Genomic DNA, 18,926 nt, shown 5'->3' on the forward strand with positions numbered 1-18,926 from the left:
ATTTGCCTCAGAGGGCTTTACAATCTGTACAGGGAGTGACACCCTCTGTCCCTCGGTTCGAGAGAGGAAAAACTTGCCCACAAAAAACCTTTTAACAGGGAAAAAATGTGGAAGAAACCTCAGGAAGAGCCACAGAGGAGGGATCCCTCTCCCAGGACGGACAGACGTGCAATGGATGTCACGTGTACAGGACAAATCAACACAAACATATTGTACAATTACAATGACTGACAAAATGACAATGAATCACAATGAATGATAAAATGACCACAGTAGCAGATATGGTAGCAATAATGACAGTAATTAAAGCTGCAAGCAGCGATGGTCGGGCCCTCGCACATGTGCGCATGTCGAAATGTGCACAATATCGGTCTTGATAACCACAAGAAGTTTCAGACAGCTCTGAGAAGGTGCTTCCTGCCGAATTTCTTCTTTGAATCTTTTTATGGATCACCACGCCCACAACATTTCCCAAAATTCATAATTTTGATAACTTTTACTCAGGAAGTCTATGTGAACACACCTACCAAGTTTGAAGTGAATTGGATACAATCCCTAGGAGGAGGAACCAGCCCGAAACAGCAAAAATGGTGATTTTCATTCTTAAATATCTCGCTTCCTGTTCATTGTAGCCCATTGCTCCAAGAGACTTTTTGTAGGTCTTGCTATGTTCTACAATTCGGCTGAGGTTTCATAACTCTGTGTCCAAAACTGTGCCGGGGCTGCCTCAAAGAAAAGTTCAAGGGGGCACTATAGAGTGTTTTTGCCCTGCCCCCTAAATGGTATTATGCAGCCGAATTGTGCATAATATTGGTTTTAATAACTACAAGAAGTTTCAAACAGCTCTGAGGAAGTATATGATAGCCCAACACTTTTGCCGGAAAATCAGCCAAAAAGTAAATGGAGTCACATTTTTTATTTTTTAAAAATCGTCACTGTTGACTTTGACACGCCGTCACAGCCACTCCCTCTGATGAAAAGTTGAGAGTTTGATAACTTTTTATTGTTGAGGCCTTAAGAACACACACGGCAAGTTTCAAACACATCGGAAAAAATCCCTACTAGGAGTTCGTTCAAATACAACCCCTGGAAATGACCCCAAAAACACGAAAAGGCCAAATTTGACAAAAATTGGACGCTGTACGCTTCACTGTTGCCCGGGTCACCAAGAGACTTTTTTGTGTATCTCGGTATGTTACATACTCCCTCCAAATTTCCTTCTCCCAGTCGAAGGGACAGATACAGGTAATCTTTCCTGCCACACGCCATCACACTGCATAATAACAGCTAGGTCATGACTTACAATTTACAGTCACTTCACATTTCTCCTTACTTTGCTATCTATCTATCTACATGTAAGAAATGTAACTATCTACTGAAATCCTAAAACTATTCATTATTTTTTGTAAGTGAAAGGTTGTAGAGCTTTTTCCAATGAATTCAGCGTTCACCACTCTCTCCACACCATGATGGCTGTGCAAATCTACCCACCACCAGGAATGTAAATAAATCATTCAAAGTAACTCTTAATTTTTATATAATAAAATCAAATCAGAAAATGAAAAATGTGATTATTAATACAAGAAATTAATATTATTTAAACAGACAGTAATTCATTTTAAACACAACTGATTAAATCAATCAAATATGTAGAAAACTTGATTCAGGTGCTACAATTCCCTGTGTAACTTCCATTTATCTCTTTTACTTCCAAAGAAAATAAACTGCAGCACTAATCCAGAGACAGTGTGATATGCTCAAAGTGTGCCCCCCTGAGCTTGTTGTGTTAACTGTGGCTGTAGCTGTAGTCACAGGGCCAGCTGTGGTAGATTCTCGAGCTCGTCCCACACAAGTCCCTACATTTCCTACTCCATCCACAGCTGCCAGCTCTACATTCTGTGAACAGCAGGAGGCGATGTAGGTGGCCACTGTAATGTTCTCACCACCTGTTCCAACAACTGTGCTGGTATTGAGGGTACCGTTCCCTTGGCGGATGGTGATGCTCTCAATGCCAGTCCCATTGATGCCATCCGTGAGATTAGCAATGAATTCCCACTGGGAGGAAGCACAGAGTGATGAAGAGGATGGACAGTTGGTTGAAGAACTGACTACCTGACACACTGGGCGGCTAACATCTGTCACCTGGAAGCACAGAAAGTGAGAGAGATGAAGAAATAAGATAGGAATGGGGGAGTATACAAATTACAATGAAACAGGCAAAAAAACATGCATAGTTGCATTGATCAGCTTTTTATGGCTTTGACACATTAGCAACACCAAATCAACACCATCAAATCAAAGAAAATGAACGGCCAAAAGAGGGAACACAGTAAAACACTGTAAATTAGAAATACTAGCATCTCTTGTTTGGCCTCATTTGTCTGGAATCACTCTTTTCTTCTTTTCTTTTTTATTTTGTCAAACCTCCATTTTATCTTGCTTCTTTTTTATTCCACATCAAACTAAAGTACATATGTCTTTATCTTACCTTGGCAGCCACAGAAAACCTGAGGACAGCATAGTTGATGTCAGTGGCAGCTGTATTTTCTGCCTCAATGGTGAGGGTCACTTGTGTTCCTGATGAAGCACTGGCCGGTACTGTTAAGGTCACAGTGCCATTGGCTTTGCCTCCACTGTCTGCTGCTATGGTGATGGTGCTGGGTGAAGTTGAAGAATAGCTCCGGTCATTGTTGGCTCGCACTGTGAATGTCCCAGTTGCAGAGTCATTAACAACTCCGTTGGTGGTTGTGGCGACTGTGAAAGGGATGGAGACGGTGGAGCCTGGTTCTATGTTAGTGTTGTTTGTTTGGGTCTGAAATAATGGGGGAAAGAAGGGGAGAAACACATTTATACATATGTTTTTGTTTCGTACGTAAGTATATGTTAATGGGTGTTTGCCTGTGTCATAGTAGCTTTGAGTGGAAAGAAGTACACATGAAATTATGTTAGAAAGAGGGATGAAAACGATTTCCATATATTTGGCTTAGGTATTGTGAGGATAGGCAGACAAAACAAAGCTTGAGTCATGAGGCAAATCATTTAGGTTTGTCTTTATATTTCGTATAATCAACCAACATTAATCTAAATATTCCACTACTAAATGTGATTAGCTGAAGCCAATATCAGTAACTATTTGATGGCTTGAGCTCACAGTGACGGAGATGCTTGAGGTCTTGATCTGTGTGGAGGCCTGTCTCTGGAAGCTGCTCGGTGTTGCCCTGGAAGTGGAGCTGCTGTCCTCTCCTCTCAGGCGAACCACAAAGTCACCTGCCGGGACTCCACTGAATGTCACCAGGAAGTTACCACTTCCGAACCCCTGTGGAGAACGGATAGAGAAAAGACAAAGCTTGTCACGAGGTTGACAGCATGAGATGCATGCAGTTGTTCTTACTATGTACTTGCAGCGTCACTGCTTTGCATATAATATTGTAAGAGCACAACATAACAACAACAACATTGTACCTGTCATTCCCTGCCACAATATATCAAAACTTCCCATCATGCTTTGTCTTGAAATAAATGAGAGATTAAAAGACTTTGAGCTGGACCACTGCCACTAACACAAAGCTTATCCAACATTTCCTAAATTCGCAGCAGCCAGTGATTCAAATTCATTCTGACTTACTGAGAATCTACGTTTAGAGACAAGAAACTTTGTTTCAATAGTTAACTGCAGTTAATTCACTAACCTTGCTAACGGTATGTGTTTCCGTCAAAGTTACATCAACACTGCATGAAACTGCAAATGTTATTCATGGACTCACTGGTTGAGCATTCAAGGACATTGTAGATGTGTGAGTCAGAACAAAAAATACAATCAACCCTACCCCATGGTTTTCTTCTAGGTAGTAAAGATAATTAAACTTTTTTTTTTTTTGCTTGCATGCTTTTGTTTGGAAAATAGTCAACAGAAATACTGTACTATACACTTTAGCTCCTGGTTATGGTCCTTTAAGATTATCAAGTGTAATACAGTGTGTGTGACATGCCTGAAGTGTTCCATTGACCTCTGTTGGCCCTGAGCTGTCAAACAGAGTGACCTCTGTGACCTTTACCGTGTCACTTCCTGTCACAGAGACCAAGAGGCTGGCATTACCACCTGAAAGTTATGACAAGTGAGAAAGGGAAACTAGATGAGTATCGTTAAGACAGGCCCTTAGATGAACATTATGTACATAACTAAAGTAGATTAAAAGGCTTGTGAAGGGACAGACTAGTTTGAGTTGATAGGCTGGGCTATTTTCATTTTTGGGGACTGTAAAAGAAGGCAGTCTGACCTGACAGAGGGCGTCCCTCCTTTAGACTGAAGTCCCCGTGAGCCCCTTCATGAGCTTCCACTAGGTTAAAAATGAAGTTCACCGAACTTTGACCTGATACATGCACACACAGACAGATACACAGACAAAATAGATAAGTAGAGCTAACGTTTACAACAGCAAATAGACAACAAGTCAATTACCATATTACTGACCTGTGACTTTAACAGAGTAGGGGTTATTAGAGACAACACGGATTTCCCATGTTCCTGTTTGATTGTCAGTGTTGAGGCTTAAACGACGTAGGTTTCCTGCTGTGGTGAAAGATGCTAGAGGACCACTGGACTGACTGGAACTCTGAGATACACCTAGAGGAGAGAATTTTAATTTAAGTTTAATTTTAATTTTAATATAAGATGACGGAGGGAATAAAAGGCTGATGGAACAATCAAAACTAGTCTTAACATGAGACAATAGCTCTAACAACACCTGAGGAGCTGGAGAGATTGAAGGTGAGAGACGAGGTTCCTGTGATGTAGGCGGTAATGTTCCTTAGAGAACCATCAACAGTAAATGTGAAATTATCAGGCCTTCCAGGATTCTTCACTACTTGGAGTATTGTCACCTGAAAGACAAAGCAACAGAAACTGCATATTTATATGCATAAAGTACAACACCATCTTATGTCTTATCCTGTTCAGTGTCTTACCACAGCACTGGCTGATGAATCTTCAATTACACTTGTAACCAGAGAGAGGTCAGACTTGGTGACCTCAATAGCCTGACCTCCAGAGGCTCGGGCTAGGTCACGGTACAGCTGGGCATCTGATTGGCTCATTGAGCGTGGACTCACACCCCCGGTACTTCTATGGCGCCGCCGACTGGCTAGGACATCTGTCAACATGAAAGTTACCTAAAAGTATGAGGATAGAAAAGGAAACATTTGTGAAGGTTATATTGCAATATAATTCACATATTATTTTATCATTTCTTTATCAAATATATTGACATTTAAAGAGCAAAGATGATGAAAAGTCGACTCTTACCACCGACTTGGTGCTCTCTATCAGGGCAGTGATGGTGCTTTTCAGATGAGCATCTTTAGCTGGAGCGTCGGTGAAGACAAAGATCTCAGAGGAGGGTGGAGCAGCAGTCAGGGCAAGCTGGCAAATGTATAGTGTGACAGGTAACAGTGTTATTTATTTAAAAAATGGTCTAGAATAAAAAAAAATAAAAAAATTGATTGATTTTAATTCAGTTTTTTTCATTTATCAATTCATTTTTTGAAATTGAGTGCAGATCTGAGGGGGAAAAAAAAGACTAAAGACTTATACAAAACTTTCTTGTCTAAATTAACAACATGTGGGAACACTTTTGTCAATACCTGCAGTCCAGACAAACACAATTCTGGGATGTCTCCTCCTCCATTTGCAGAGAGCTTGTTGATGTTGTCTTTGAAGATGTCTGCATCGGTCGTCATAATCAGAGGTCCAAAACCTGGAATATTGAATAAATAACCATAACCACTGACCATCAATCACATGATTGTTAATTTTAATTAACAACTGGGGCTAAAGTACACACAGCTTTTCTTAATGTTCATAGTAGCACTAGGCATACTTCATTTAGAAAATGTCAGAGGTAGCATATGCAGATGAGTTCTTCAATAGCGGTCTTCACTACTACAAAAACATACCTGGGTCATTGAAAGGTACCAATATGTAGGCAGAGGGTTCCTGCTGCGTTCCCCTCTTACTGTCAATGATGTTAAAGGAAACTCTCTTAGCCTCAGCTATGTCATCACTCATACTGCCTGTTGTGTCAATGACAAAACACAGAACAGAGGACTGGGAGAGGCCCATCAATCTGTAGAAACACGAGAGAGATAAAATACAGACAGATAAAATGTAATTACCGTATCCTGCTGATCATGGGTAATTTATCTTTCAGTGATCAGTGATTACCATTTGACCTTATGCAAAGATGACTATATCATTAAAATATCTTGACTGCATGCCCTATATATAGACGCAATGATTAATAGGATCATGCAACTTGTTCCATACCGCAAGAAGTTCTTGTCTCCTACAGCTAATCTGATGTCCTCAAGTAGCTCTATAGTGGCATTCACAGCCAAATCAGCTGCTTTGTGGTGAAGTGAACCATGACTGGACCCAATGTCATCCTTACTGATACCCCCCACTGGGTCCTGTTTGCTTGTCTTGTCAAATAGTCCACCGTGGCTGCATTTACCTTAGGGCAGAGAGAATGTGTGTTAAGTTAGCTATACATTGTATGTTCACTAAATACAGACAATGGAGTGCAATAAAAAAAGTAGATGATTGTGTAAAGTTACCTGCTGGTTTTGCTGAAGAGAAGATGTTAAAGTAGCCTGAAGTGAGAAGCCCCTGCTGTAGCACGTCAGGCAAAATGTTGTTCTCACAATTCCCTCCTGTACAGTTTCTACAGGTTGGAATACTTAGGCCTGTAGAAAATCAAAACCGTCATGAATAATTATGATTTAATGGTTTTTATAACTCCATAAATTGTGATCATCGCTTTTAATCAGTGAGAGATTGTGTTTAAAATGTATAAAAAAATACTCATGAAGTATTGAGTGACAAAGTGTCTGTTTTCACAAAGCCTGCTGTGGCTTTACGTCTATGAATATATTGCAACACTTTATGACTAATGGCAGGGTGGGTATTTGTTAACTGACAAATGACAAATGGTAACCTGACGCTATGACAATGTGTGCATGATTTTTCACTCAAGCATATGCACTCAGTGTGACCAAGCAGCAGTGTTGCAACAGCATCTTACAATACCTGCTAGGTTCTCAAGAGGTTGGTCTGGTCTGATCAGAGCACTGTGAGGAGCATTGTTCCCCAGCTCCACCCAGTTACTGTGGCTGTAGAAGTCCTTCATACAGAGAATACAAAACATTATTTACACACTGTCATTGCCTGTTACTTCAGTCATGTCTGTCACCACACAATAATGGATAACAAATCACTCTCACCTGTAGGGTATGACAGATTGCTCCAAGAATCCACCTCCCTCCGACAAAGTTCTCCTTCTTAACACTGGCCTTGACAGCAGACACGCCTTAACAGTGAAATAGAGAACAGAGATAAGAGAGACAAAGTGAAGCTGCACTTTGCAAGATGTTAAGATATATCTGCAAAACCTGAAACACAATAGAAAAATAAGTGTCCCACTATGTCTTATTTAAATGCAGTAAACTCTCCCTAAAATGATCAAATTTATTCTGGTGTCTGGCAGTGGGAAAGCAACCTTCTCTTGTCAGTGGAAAAGAATAATAATAATAAAATAATTAAACTACATCATGAACAGCAATGAGGGACTTATTCATAGAAATATTAAATATGACCATGTTCACACTTTTCACAACATCTGACACTAAGAGACTGTATAGATCACTATTATTCCTGTGTGGTCAAGCCTCACCATCATTAACTTTCTAAACATTTGCTCTTTCTGGTACAAAAGCTGACCACAAGTTGTCAACAAAATTCCTGAAATATGTATTGTCTTTTTGTTTTGGGTTCTTGGATGTTTAGGAAAGCGATGCTTGACATATACCTGCTGTGATGACATCCCGTCCTCCCTGGAAGGTCTCATCATCAAAATGGTGCTCCTCACTCAGTGCAAAAATCAAGTCCACTTGTGCGTTGCTAAAGTACATTTTTGCAATGGAGGTTTGGAAAATGACAGTTGAGAGGAGAGAAGTGGAGGTACCTACAGACGAACAGGCCCTTTGCACCTTGTCTATTGACAGACTGTCATCAATCTGGAGACATAAGAATGACATATCACTGAGTGCATGTTTTAAACACAAACGCTGACCTCTCATGTTTCTGTCTGCATGAAACTGATTTATTAGATGATAAAAAGACCAATTCTAGATGTTGATATGCTACCATTCTCACACTTTCTCAGTTTCAGTGTGGCTTTCCAACTCACAGTCAGGCTGAAGTCCCTTCCCTCAGAAGCAGCAATGTCTCGGCAGACCTCTGCTGTTTTTCGGAGGACCGCCCTTTCTGTGATGACACGGTGAGTGGTGGAGTTCCCATCAAATGAGAAGAGTGGTTGGAAGCTGTGAATGAGGCCTGGCCGGAAGAGGACCACCACCAGCAGGAGCATAACTGCCTGCCTGGCAGCCATGATGCAGGATGAAGAAGAAGGAATCTGAATTGCTACCGTTTACTTTGCTCAGCTGTCCAACTCTCTCTCTTTGCCTGTTTTCACTTCACCAGTGCTCAGGTTTTGTGGTACTATTTCTTACACCAAAAGTCAACTGAACAGAAACAGGAATTTTGGTCATCTATAGTATCTGCCCCACAAAATGCGGAAATTCCACAATAGGTTGCCACAGAAACAACAAAAAATCTGATTAAGCACAGAGGGAGTTACTGGAAGTGAACCAGGTGTAACGAGGCAACAACTGGCAAGTGAAAACACCTGAGGGGGAAAGAGAAAGCAAATCAGAAACCAGAGAGCAAGAAGGAGGGAAATGAAACTGGTACAAGTTTTTCCAAATTTTACAAAACATTAAAGTAATAACAATAAAATAATAATAATAATAAAATGCTACCAGGAGGTTTCACTAAAATTAAAATTCTTGAAGAGAACATGCTTTTATTGATAGAATTTTTATATTGTTGTACTTGTTGGATTGAATATTGTTCAGTCAAATATAAATGAATCTCTATTTCAAAATATTTATAAAATATATAAAATATCTAAAATCAACTATTTTCCATTCAATGTTTGACTTAATCTGAATGACTTCTTATTTTATAGAGATAGAAAAAAAAAATCAAAAAATGCTAAGATTGCTAAAAGAAGAAGAAGAAGAAGGAAAAAAAAACATTATGGTAATAACAATTTTTAAAGTATTACAAGACACAAATAGATTTTACACACACTCTTACCTGTGTTTGCTCTGTTTTTTAGCAGTCCAGCCTTATTCAGATATTGGCACCACTTCAGTCTAGGTCAGGTAGGTAGGCAAGGTAGATTGTATTATGTGTTATCTGGAAACTTTAAGACTGTGTGTGAGTGTTGCCCTCATTCCTTACTCTTATAGTTAGGACTGATCGAGCTGATGAATAGCATTCCATAAATGACCTCCCACATACCCTGCATTTTCTTTTGCACGTAGTCATGTGTTTGAGTGACATGACAAGGGTGTGAATGTACTATTCATTGACTCATTCCTATTACAGGTTGATTTCTTTATCACATGGCAAAGACATGTACACCATTCACATCTCTAGGCAACGTGTATCCAGTTAAAGAAATGCATAGCTCTCTTGACTTTCTCTGAAGTTCAAAATCATGTTTACCCTCCAAGTTCCAAGTTCCATGTAGTTTTACAAACAACATGAGGACAGCTGAGCCTTGATAAGGTGTCCTCATGTGACCTGAGTTCCTGAAACCAACATAAAGATGTTCGTTTTCAGCAGCCTAAACGTAGTGATAAAAAAATGTTTTTCATCAAGGATAAGAGGAAAAATCACGTGTAGTTAGAGCATTTCAAGACAGAGATATTGTCTTGAAGTGTTGCCCCTGTGGAATAAAGACATCATGTCTTATGCTGAGCCATGCTGGAAAGAGTCTTCTATTCATTAACATTATTCTTTGTTACTACACGTCAGAGGGCATGCTGATGTTGTCTTTATCTTACAATAGCAAATTATTTATTCAGGCTTTGATCTGTTACCATTGCAGTGACAATTAATTCTGTTCTTAAGCTCTATGGACTCTTTGTATTGTATTCCTCAGACCAGGTGAATTGAAACAGACTTGCAGAACAGAGCACTTTTATTACATCATGTCAAATCTGAAATGTGTACTTAGTAGTAAGATAATGACACAATGAACACGATTTGTAAATAATATACATAATATATACACTGCAAATATATACATTGTAAGTTTATAATATGTTACTTAGGATGAACAAATATGATATGACATATTTTTCTCTTTTCCTGTGAGTGAAGTTTTAAACAGCTTTCTTCACAATTATTTAAAAGTGCTGTTATGCAGGAGGCGAAACACTGTTAACAGGAGTTTACTTATGGCTTCTTAACACCTTCACAATGATAAAAAGTAGCAAAAAAGATGCAATAATGATACAAATGATAGCAAAAATTAGCCAAAATCCATTGACTGGTAATGCAGATATTGGATGCAACATATTGCTCTCTTTATCATATACACAGTTTAGGTTGCTCTTCAGTCTGTAGATGACTTTACACCTCTGTGCATTTGTCTCCATGTCAGTGACTTTGAAAACCTCATAGGGAGGAATCAGCACCTGGCTGCTCATTTTTAAGGCTGAATAATATGTTATGTCAGCACCAAAACACGTGTATATTTCAAAACATGACACATTACTTGTGAAGTTCCACCCATCAGAACCTAACATGAAGGTGCTGAATCGAACCAGTTTGTTAGACGTGTTCAGATTTAAAAGTGTCTCTGTTTTGTAATTTGTAGTAAGACATGTCACCTGACTGTGCTTCAGAATCTGAATGGCTTCACTTAAGGAAAAATAAAGGGAGCGGGACTCAAATGTCTCCTTTAGCTGTTTTCCAGCTCTTTCTGTAGTCTCAAGATCTGACTCAAGAGGTTGCAGCATAATATTTGTATACATGTATATGTCAATCGAATGATGTTTCTCCATGTAGGCGTGTGCAGGCTCTCTAGCTTTTTGCTCTGCATTGCTCCAGGCTTGACTGAAGTTTGTTCTGGTATCCCATGTCTGCATGATGGCTTTATCATTTACAACCACAGCTCTGGATCTGCATTCGTCATGCACGTCATCATTCAGGTCAGAGGTCTGTTCCTGAATAGAATCCTGTAATGAGGAGAAACGTGTTGTTCAGTATTTATCCACTAGATGGAAACATACACTAAATGAACAGTAAGCTGATTTTGTTTTATGTCAAATGTATAGTGTTCAATACCTCTTCAACAATACCCTGCCTGCTGAGTGTTAGATATATGACAACAAACATCAGCAGTGCCACCAAAAGAACAAGAAAAATAATGGCGCATGCATATAAAGTTTTCCTCTGATGTGCTTTCCTCTCCCATGAAGCCATAGTGCATCTGGAACAGAGAAAATTTCATTTAGCTCAGGAGAATGATATCAACATGTATTTGGTTTAATGTGAATTTTGATTTTAAAATGTAAACTATAATGTAACCTTCATTGTATTGTATGTTTCAATAATAATTTTCATCTGCATCTTTACAGTTTAATCTGCGTAAAGGGATTAGTGATTGTGGCTCTTCCTTTAAATTCCTCATAGCATATCAAACCCTATCGGAATATCACAGCTGATTTAAAAACACAAATAAAGATGTGGCCCTGCATATTAAAGTTACTTAGTGCTTGCCTATTAACTCTTCATTCTATTCTTCAATAAACAATATGTAATGTACAATACATTTTTTAAAGGCTAGTAGAGCTGAAAATGATTTTGGAACTTACCACATTGTGAGCAGCATTTGGTTTTGTCTTATCATTAGAGCGATAAATGTCGTCTGTTTAAGTCTGTGCTGTTTGTGTTTTGCAACTCGATAACTTACCTTTGTTTGTTTTTTACCTGAGGAAGTGACCAAACAGGATTTACTAGTATGTAGAACCTCCCTCTTGGCAATGCAAACAGTGAAATCATAGAGTCAATGTTTTTTTTTTCCAAAAAAGAAAAGTGTTTGTAGTACAAATGTACAAAACGTAAAAACTTTCTTTGTTAAGTGGTTACTTATCAAGTGCTACTATGAAAAATAAGATCAATTTCAGCTCTGGTTAACTGATTTGGGCAAAGGTGTAAAAGAATGTCTGTGTGGTTGTACCTGTAAATCCTGTGAGCTGGGACCTCCTTAACGACAAGCAAAACTACATATGCACCTTTTGTCCTCAAAGGAATATCATGCTGCTGTTGAAAGCACACAACAAGAGAAAGGTAAGCCAGAAACAATCTCATACGTTGTTGATGGAGAATACGAACGTGTTAATTGCTAGATCAGGTCACACGGAAATATTCTCAAGGAAATAATTATTTATCTCACATTACATTTCAGCCACGAGGCTAGTATTTTTATTCGCACATACAAGCTGAGTCAGTGTGCATGAAATCAGATCTTAAGCACCTTTTTTTTTTTTTTACTAATAAGATGTATTATTATTTTCAGTTAGATATGAAACGTGCCAAGGGACCAGTGTGTAAGCCGAAGTCACTGAGAAATTGCGCAACCCTTTGTGTGCTGTTGGCAGTGGCACTCCTATTGTATCATGACCCATTTCTACTACTATGGTGGCCACAGAAACCTACTGAGGTGAGTGACAGGCAACATGCAGTGTAATTTTCAGGAAGACCAGAAAAAAAAAACACTGAATCAATCACCATAATTGATATAAAATGTTGTTCATTGTAGCTGTTCCTTATTTGTCTCTGCAGAAACCTAAGATTAGTGGTTCACCTCTGGATCTGGCGACAGACTCCATTGATGACATGTATGACGGCTGCCGATCTGAAACAGCCTCTGTGATCGACCTGTTTGGCGTGTTTGAGTGGCACTTCAACAGAAACTTCAGTTTTGCCTGGGCCTCAGCTGAAAGAAATGCAAAGAAACCTGTGCACAAACACCTGAAAGAAGATCATGCTATAGTTTTATACATGTACACAAAAATGGAAATTATCCGACACGCTCTCAACAAAGCAGTGAAAACAGGGAGACACAAGTATAGCACGAATGGATTTAAGTTCCACTACTTCTACTTCTACCTGACTGATGCCATTCAAGTTCTGCGTTACAATCAGACATTGTGCAAAACCACCTGCCTGTACAGCATGTGAAGTCCTTCACCATATGTATCACCACATATTTTACTACAAATAATGTATTTTTTCAACCATTTTCAAGTGCTACAAAGATGGGGTGCTGTATCGTCAAAGGTCACTGTGAGTCTCTAGAAATGACCCTGCATGTACCCTGATTATTTTCATGAGACTGAATTGAATATTTACTGTATGAGTCAAAACTCTCCTAAAAGCACCTGTTCCTACAATGGCAATTTGAGACATAGTTATACTATAGAACTGAAACACTGTTGTGGTATTCTTGTCGTGGCTATGATCTATGGTGCAACTGAATGATTCTCTGATGCACAGACCTATTTAATTCATTACAATCAAAGTGGAATGACTCAGGTCCCACCCCTGATTTTAAGGGCCTGCAGCTGGGGAAAGGCAAGCAGGAGCTCAGCTAACACTTAACCAGCAAGTCACCAAAGTAACAGCACTGTGGTAAGTGGATAGAAGTGATTTCTTCCTTGTTTGATCTAGATTCATAAACAAATATTAAGGAGTTCACTCCAAGTCCAAACAGCTTTACATTCTTCAGCAGATTTAGAGGAAGCCAGCAGATTCAAATAAGATAACTAAACATTTTGTATTTTTTTCTGTGCATGTTTCTATCAAGGTGGAAGATGGCAATGAGGACAGTTTGGGTAGCTGTGATCATGATGTATGGAGTCTCTTTTGCAAAGGTGGTAGTTTGTTGTGTACTAACATCTGTAGGAAAGATTATCACCAAGTAAGATTTTTTTTTCTCATTGTTTTTTTTTTTTTTTTCAGAACTCTGTCGTATCTGTGTTAAAAGTTCCACTGGATTTGGCTCCAAATGCTGTAGATGACATGTACTCTGGCTGCAAAGACAAGATGGAGGACAGAGTGAAGAACGAGTACCTGGCGAATGAGAAAAACAAAGACAAAAATTTCAACTTGGCCTGGAGTGAAGCAGAAAAGTACTACAACAAAAGATGGAACCATAAAAAGGGAAAACGACCTTCCACCTCCCTGGGGAAAGAAAAGATAATAGCTATTTATGTTTATACCCTTGACAAACCAAGAATCTATCTTGATTTCAATAATGCAGTTAGAACCCAGAAATCTAAATACAAAACCACATTCAGGTATCACTCACTTCACTTTTTCCTGACTGATGCCCTTCAAACTCTCAATGCTCGCAAACCTGAAGCAGAAAGATGTCTCACTGGCTACCGTAGAGTGGACAGCTACTTTAGCCAAGATGTTCTTAACAAGGGAATTCGCTTTGGCTCCTTTACCTCCAGCTCAATGGGATGGTACCCCAATGCTGAAAGATTTGGAAACAAGTCATGCTTTGAGATATTCACATGCTTTGGAGCAGACGTCTCACTGTACTCGAAGCTTGGCGAGTCTGAGAGAGAAGCCCTGATTCCTCCTTATGAAGTCTTTAAAGTCACAAAGATTGATACAAGATCTGAGAAGAAGGATCTTCCATGTGAGGTGGTCTACAAAGTGAAAAGTACACGAAAAACGCTATCCAATACAAATTGTGGTCTTTTCTGAAATAAGCAGTCTCAAATGTTTAACACAATACTTCACATTCTAATATATTTTAAACCAGATTAGTGACTTAATATCACTTCCAACATACATTTGGATATGCAGATTTGAATAAAGGAATAATAACAGTTTGATCATTCTCTCTATATACATATGGGCAATGCATGCATTTTGCTATCTGAAGGACATAAGATAAGATCCAGTGTCTTGTATTTGGTGACATCTATTGGGGAAAGGCAGATTGCATCAAACTGAACACCTGCTCCACTCTTCCAGCCTTCCAAGCTTGTAGGACAAACTACAGTGGTGGTGAAACTGGCCGACAATGTAAAATCTCTCTCTAGAGCAAGTGTTTTGGTTTATCTGTTATGGCTATGGTAGAAGTTTAGTGGACTTGGTGAAGGAGGACCTGCTTCCTCTGTAGATTAAAAAAGGCTCATATGAAGGTAACCAAAATGCCAATGATTCTTATTTTCAGGTGATTAAATACTAATGAAACACATACTGGACCTTTCAAATCAGATTGGGATTAACTTTAGACTCATAACTACACTCACTCACATAATAACATACATTTCTGCTTAATCTCATCAAATACAGTTACTAAAACCTCTTTGTGTCACTCTTTTACACACTTGCGCTTCACTGTGGTGTTCACAAGATGGCGCAATCCTGCCATGTTAGCAACTGACTGGAAATGTGAAAACTCTTAAATATCACATTTTAGTATTTCAACTCACATAAACTGACTTTAAACATTTATTTTATTTATTTCAGTACACTTACAAAACTACGGTGTGACTAGAGTTCATGGTATATGTAGACATTTTCCAACAAACAACAGTACAGATGTGACAGGCTAGTTAGGGGATTCATCATTTAGCTCATGGGTCTGGTGTGGCACTAAAGCAATGAGCCAAAGACCAGCCATCTACAAGTTGCTGGAATTATGGACTTGTCACAGAATGAACTGATCAGTTTCTCCTTTTGTACTATCCCAGGTTATTTCACAGATTCAGTTAAGCACAAACCTATGTGTGACATTGACACATAAAAGCAGCAGAAACAACTGAGTGCTCAGGTTTTCTGATAGAGCCTGAAGTAGTAACAGACGAAACACATTTGCAACTGTGGCGAGGATGAGGTGCAAAAAGGGGAATTAAACCAAATTAAGAAAGAAAACTGACAACGCCCCCGGGGAATTTCACCCCGAGAAATGATTTGGGAAAGCACAAAGGCACACAGGTAAGTATCTTCTTTGAGGCAGGAGACGCAGCTCACAAGAGTTTAAGAAAATATACAGTTTATTTTAAATTGTTTAAAGTGATCTCAATTTCATTCATCCAACAGATATTCAAAACAAGGGAAATCAATTAAGGGGCTGGAGCCGAATGGATGGACAAGGCTAGGTGTAAGGAGGGGGTAACCCACCAACTTAAATACAAACTTTAAGCCACCCGACAGACGTGACCCACACACTCTGAAGTGAAGAACCCACTTCCCAGGACACAGGAGACAAAGAGGGGTACCACCACCCAGTCACCAGCACCGCCACCACCAGACTCCAGCAACTAAAAAGAAAGAAACAAGTTAGTGGGTAAATTACAATAAAAAAGATAATCCAGAGTTAACAGAATGATCAATACACTAATCAAACCAAATCAAAACAAACAAAAGAAAAAACCAATATAAAATTATAATGAGCTAAACACCATTCAACCATACACAGGCACCATGCCCTAGTTAAAACACAGGCGTGATAAACAGTTACTGAAGCTGATCTGGTGTGCAATACTAATCACGCCGAGCACCAAACGCACGCAGCCGTGCAGGAAAAATGCTGTTAATGTAACTTTAAAATACTGCGGTTGCTCCCGTATACTAAAAACACACATACCTGTTTTAGGACACACGTTCACACAGGAGGAGGGAGGGAGAGAGAGGACACCGGCTGTCGCTGGCCACACTAGTGTTAACCATCAGACAGTATCAACAACGCCAAGTTGGAGAAGGACACTTACCAAATAAATACCCCGCTGCACATGAGGGAGCACTGAGCAGCACACATATAGTCGCCCTACGATCACACAAATACCATGAGCATGCAGAAAAGTTTAAGCGACCAATGTGCTGGAGCAGTGTGCAGCCATACCTGGTGGACCAAGTGACCTTTGGCCCGAAAATGACGCACCAAGGAGGACAGAAGCGCAAGAGGAAGAGCTGATGGCCCACCTCATTACAGCCTCCTGGTGTTAGGTACAAGCAGGGTCACCCAATAACCTAGCACCTCTATACTGCTACACAACTAGTAAAGTCATTTCATTGTGCAGTGGTTAATTTGGATCCTCACTCTGTCTATATTCCTGTGACCTACCTGCTATGTATGCACTTCAATAAATAAGTGATCCTGACTTAACCTGGCCTGTAGTAGTGTGCTGGTTGACTGCTTCCATCACCTGTAAGTTTGCATTTAGGGCCCTGGCTGTTGCCAGTTTGCTGGTTGACACCCTTTGCAGATTTGCATGCAGGGCCCTGGCTGTGCTTCGTGTCTGTTACGTGGCAATCATGTAAAAAGGAGTTGTATCTTTGGATAATTTCTCTTGCAAATCATCTGAGCTATGAGAGGAGAGACTATTGTTCCTTCTTAATCACCACGAAACCTTCAGATAAGTTAAAATGATTGTATTTAAAGCATGGAAAATACCATATGAAGGTGCAAATTTAATTAATATGATAGATAGTGTGTGTCCTACTAGCTACCTACTAGTTTTGCCTGAAGGCTGTCTGACAAGCCTGTAGTGTTGTGTTTTATTGAAACAGAACACACACACAAACACACACACACACACACACACACACACACACACACAAACAAACTTGTCCTGGATGCAGCTATATTTTCTCATCAGGGTCATATCTTTTTTGTGTACACAACTCTATTCCAAATGGCATTTGGAATACATGAACAACCTAAACATGAGACCTGGACCTACATCTCCCTTTTTCCACACACTTATTTGAACACCAAAACTAGTGTGCTGACCTAAAACCCTAAAGTGATTGCTGCCACACTTATAGATCCATACACATTCCCTCTCACATTTCGCAGATCCATTTCAGTCAGTAGTAGGAGATGGTTTTCTTATCATATTTTGTAAATCCGTGTAAATCTTGTAGTTGTACATAATATTAATTGTGTTATTTTGATTATATATGCAATTTTGTGCAATATTATAGTTATATCTTATATATATAGAAATATATATATATAATATTATATATATAGATTTTTTTTTTTTTTTTTTTTTTTTTAAGCCATAAAAACACAGAATAGGTTTTGTCACACCTGTGACTGTTCAGGTTTACTGAAGTCATTTCAGTGTGCAGTGGTTAATTTGAATCATCACTCTATATATTCCGGTGACCAATCAGCACCTGCCTATGTGTGCACTTCCATACATTCATGATCCTGACTTTCACTCATTGCAATTATTATTGCAACTTACTTTAATAGGTCATGGCAAAATATAACAAAATTGTTATCTCAATCTCATTATATATTTATACAATGTAATATATACTAATACTATTGCACTCAATGTGTTCAATATAGCAGTTGCCAGTTTGCTGGTTGACACCCTTTGCAGATTTGCATACAGGGCCCTGGTTGTGCTTCGTGTCTGTTACGTGGCAATCATGTAAAACAGAGTTGTATCTTTGGATCAGTTCTATTGCAGATCATCTGAGCTATGAGAGGAGAGACTATTGTTCCTTCTTTGAATAGTATGTAAGAAGTAATGTATCATATTCAAAACAAAATATTATATTTGTATGAGCCAAATAGACTATGCTCCTTTTAACAGTATTTAAAGCATTGAAGATACCATATGAAGGTACAAATTTAATTAATACATTTAATTGTAATATGAAAGATAATGTGTGTCCTACCGGCTGCTTACTTGTTTTGCCTGAAGTCTGTCAAGGCAAAAGTGGCAGGAGAAGCTCCCAGAGCTCTCACCAGTTCTCAGTGCCTGTGATCAGTGTACACAAGACAGCTGGAGTTAGTTTTTGGCATTTCCTATGATGAATATGTTGAAACTACACAAGAAAGTGGTTTCTTGATATTAAGAGAATGGTGTTTTGACTAAGATTTATTTATTTGGTAGGACTTAATACAGCTTTCCAACTAAATTATTGGTGCAGCAGATTTAAGGCCACAAAGAGTGTTTAGAGTGCA

At 39.1% G+C, this 18,926-nt stretch overlaps 4 protein-coding genes across 6 annotated transcripts; 2 read left to right on the top strand and 2 right to left on the bottom strand.

The window, feature by feature from the left end:
• Positions 1 to 1,210: 1,210 nt before the first annotated feature.
• vwa10.2 (von Willebrand factor A domain containing 10, tandem duplicate 2) lies at positions 1,211 to 9,368 on the bottom strand. The gene is made up of 18 exons (XM_010741136.3): positions 9,215 to 9,368; positions 8,244 to 8,741; positions 7,863 to 8,070; positions 7,279 to 7,364; positions 7,085 to 7,178; positions 6,613 to 6,741; positions 6,323 to 6,509; positions 5,953 to 6,122; positions 5,641 to 5,753; positions 5,303 to 5,419; positions 4,966 to 5,169; positions 4,746 to 4,881; positions 4,472 to 4,624; positions 4,278 to 4,370; positions 3,990 to 4,099; positions 3,152 to 3,316; positions 2,489 to 2,812; positions 1,211 to 2,142 (listed from the first exon to the last, which is right to left on the bottom strand). The coding sequence occupies exons 2-18, from the start codon at positions 8,442 to 8,444 to the stop codon at positions 1,705 to 1,707; spliced, it is 2,928 nt and encodes a 975-aa protein (XP_010739438.3). The 5' UTR covers positions 8,445 to 8,741; positions 9,215 to 9,368; the 3' UTR covers positions 1,211 to 1,704.
• Positions 8,766 to 13,174, top strand: LOC109138235 (ecto-ADP-ribosyltransferase 4-like). 2 transcript variants are annotated; one of them, XM_027283805.1, is made up of 4 exons: positions 8,766 to 8,802; positions 12,223 to 12,262; positions 12,492 to 12,635; positions 12,758 to 13,174. In XM_027283805.1, exons 2-4 carry the CDS (start codon positions 12,230 to 12,232, stop codon positions 13,154 to 13,156), a joined length of 576 nt encoding a protein of 191 aa, XP_027139606.1. In that variant the 5' UTR covers positions 8,766 to 8,802; positions 12,223 to 12,229; the 3' UTR covers positions 13,157 to 13,174. The 2 variants fall into 2 exon arrangements, with proteins under 2 accessions (XP_027139606.1, XP_019113471.2); XM_019257926.2 differs by lacking the exon at positions 8,766 to 8,802 and having other exon boundaries at positions 12,177 to 12,262; positions 12,496 to 12,635.
• Positions 10,106 to 11,864, bottom strand: LOC104927110 (ecto-ADP-ribosyltransferase 4). Its single transcript, XM_010741119.3, has 3 exons — positions 11,788 to 11,864; positions 11,258 to 11,402; positions 10,106 to 11,148 (listed from the first exon to the last, which is right to left on the bottom strand). Exons 2-3 carry the CDS (start codon positions 11,393 to 11,395, stop codon positions 10,360 to 10,362), a joined length of 927 nt encoding a protein of 308 aa, XP_010739421.3. The 5' UTR covers positions 11,396 to 11,402; positions 11,788 to 11,864; the 3' UTR covers positions 10,106 to 10,359.
• Positions 13,175 to 13,519: 345 nt separating the features above from the next.
• Positions 13,520 to 14,815, top strand: LOC104927109 (ecto-ADP-ribosyltransferase 5-like). 2 transcript variants are annotated; one of them, XM_027283804.1, is made up of 3 exons: positions 13,520 to 13,606; positions 13,782 to 13,848; positions 13,937 to 14,815. In XM_027283804.1, exons 2-3 carry the CDS (start codon positions 13,789 to 13,791, stop codon positions 14,690 to 14,692), a joined length of 816 nt encoding a protein of 271 aa, XP_027139605.1. In that variant the 5' UTR covers positions 13,520 to 13,606; positions 13,782 to 13,788; the 3' UTR covers positions 14,693 to 14,815. The 2 variants fall into 2 exon arrangements, with proteins under 2 accessions (XP_027139605.1, XP_019113473.2); XM_019257928.2 differs by lacking the exon at positions 13,520 to 13,606 and having other exon boundaries at positions 13,741 to 13,848.
• The last annotated feature ends 4,111 nt before the right edge of the window (positions 14,816 to 18,926 follow it).

Source organism: Larimichthys crocea, chromosome X (assembly GCF_000972845.2).
Source record: "Larimichthys crocea isolate SSNF chromosome X, L_crocea_2.0, whole genome shotgun sequence".
NCBI classification, from domain to species: Eukaryota; Metazoa; Chordata; class Actinopteri; family Sciaenidae; genus Larimichthys; species Larimichthys crocea.

Bases quoted from the DNA above. Each gene is read 5' to 3' on its own strand.
- vwa10.2 (XM_010741136.3), bottom strand. From the start codon at position 8,444: ATGGCTGCCAGGCAGGCAGTTATGCTCCTGCTGGTGGTGGTCCTCTTC. The intron at 5,420-5,640 runs GTATTGACAAAA...TACATTTGCCAG, and splicing joins TGTGTTTGTCTGGACTGCAG to CTTGCCCTGACTGCTGCTCC. The intron at 4,371-4,471 runs GTCAGTAATATG...TGCATGTATCAG, and splicing joins CTACTCTGTTAAAGTCACAG to GTCAAAGTTCGGTGAACTTC.
- LOC104927110 (XM_010741119.3), bottom strand. From the start codon at position 11,395: ATGGCTTCATGGGAGAGGAAAGCACATCAGAGGAAAACTTTATATGCA. The intron at 11,149-11,257 runs GTATTGAACACT...TCCTCATTACAG, and splicing joins GGCAGGGTATTGTTGAAGAG to GATTCTATTCAGGAACAGAC.
- LOC109138235 (XM_019257926.2), top strand. From the start codon at position 12,202: ATGCACCTTTTGTCCTCAAAGGAATATCATGCTGCTGTTGAAAGCACA. The intron at 12,263-12,495 runs GTAAGCCAGAAA...ATTTTCAGTTAG, and splicing joins AAGCACACAACAAGAGAAAG to ATATGAAACGTGCCAAGGGA. The intron at 12,636-12,757 runs GTGAGTGACAGG...TTGTCTCTGCAG, and splicing joins GGCCACAGAAACCTACTGAG to AAACCTAAGATTAGTGGTTC.
- LOC104927109 (XM_019257928.2), top strand. From the start codon at position 13,768: ATGTTTCTATCAAGGTGGAAGATGGCAATGAGGACAGTTTGGGTAGCT. The intron at 13,849-13,936 runs GTGGTAGTTTGT...TTTTTTTTTCAG, and splicing joins ATGGAGTCTCTTTTGCAAAG to AACTCTGTCGTATCTGTGTT.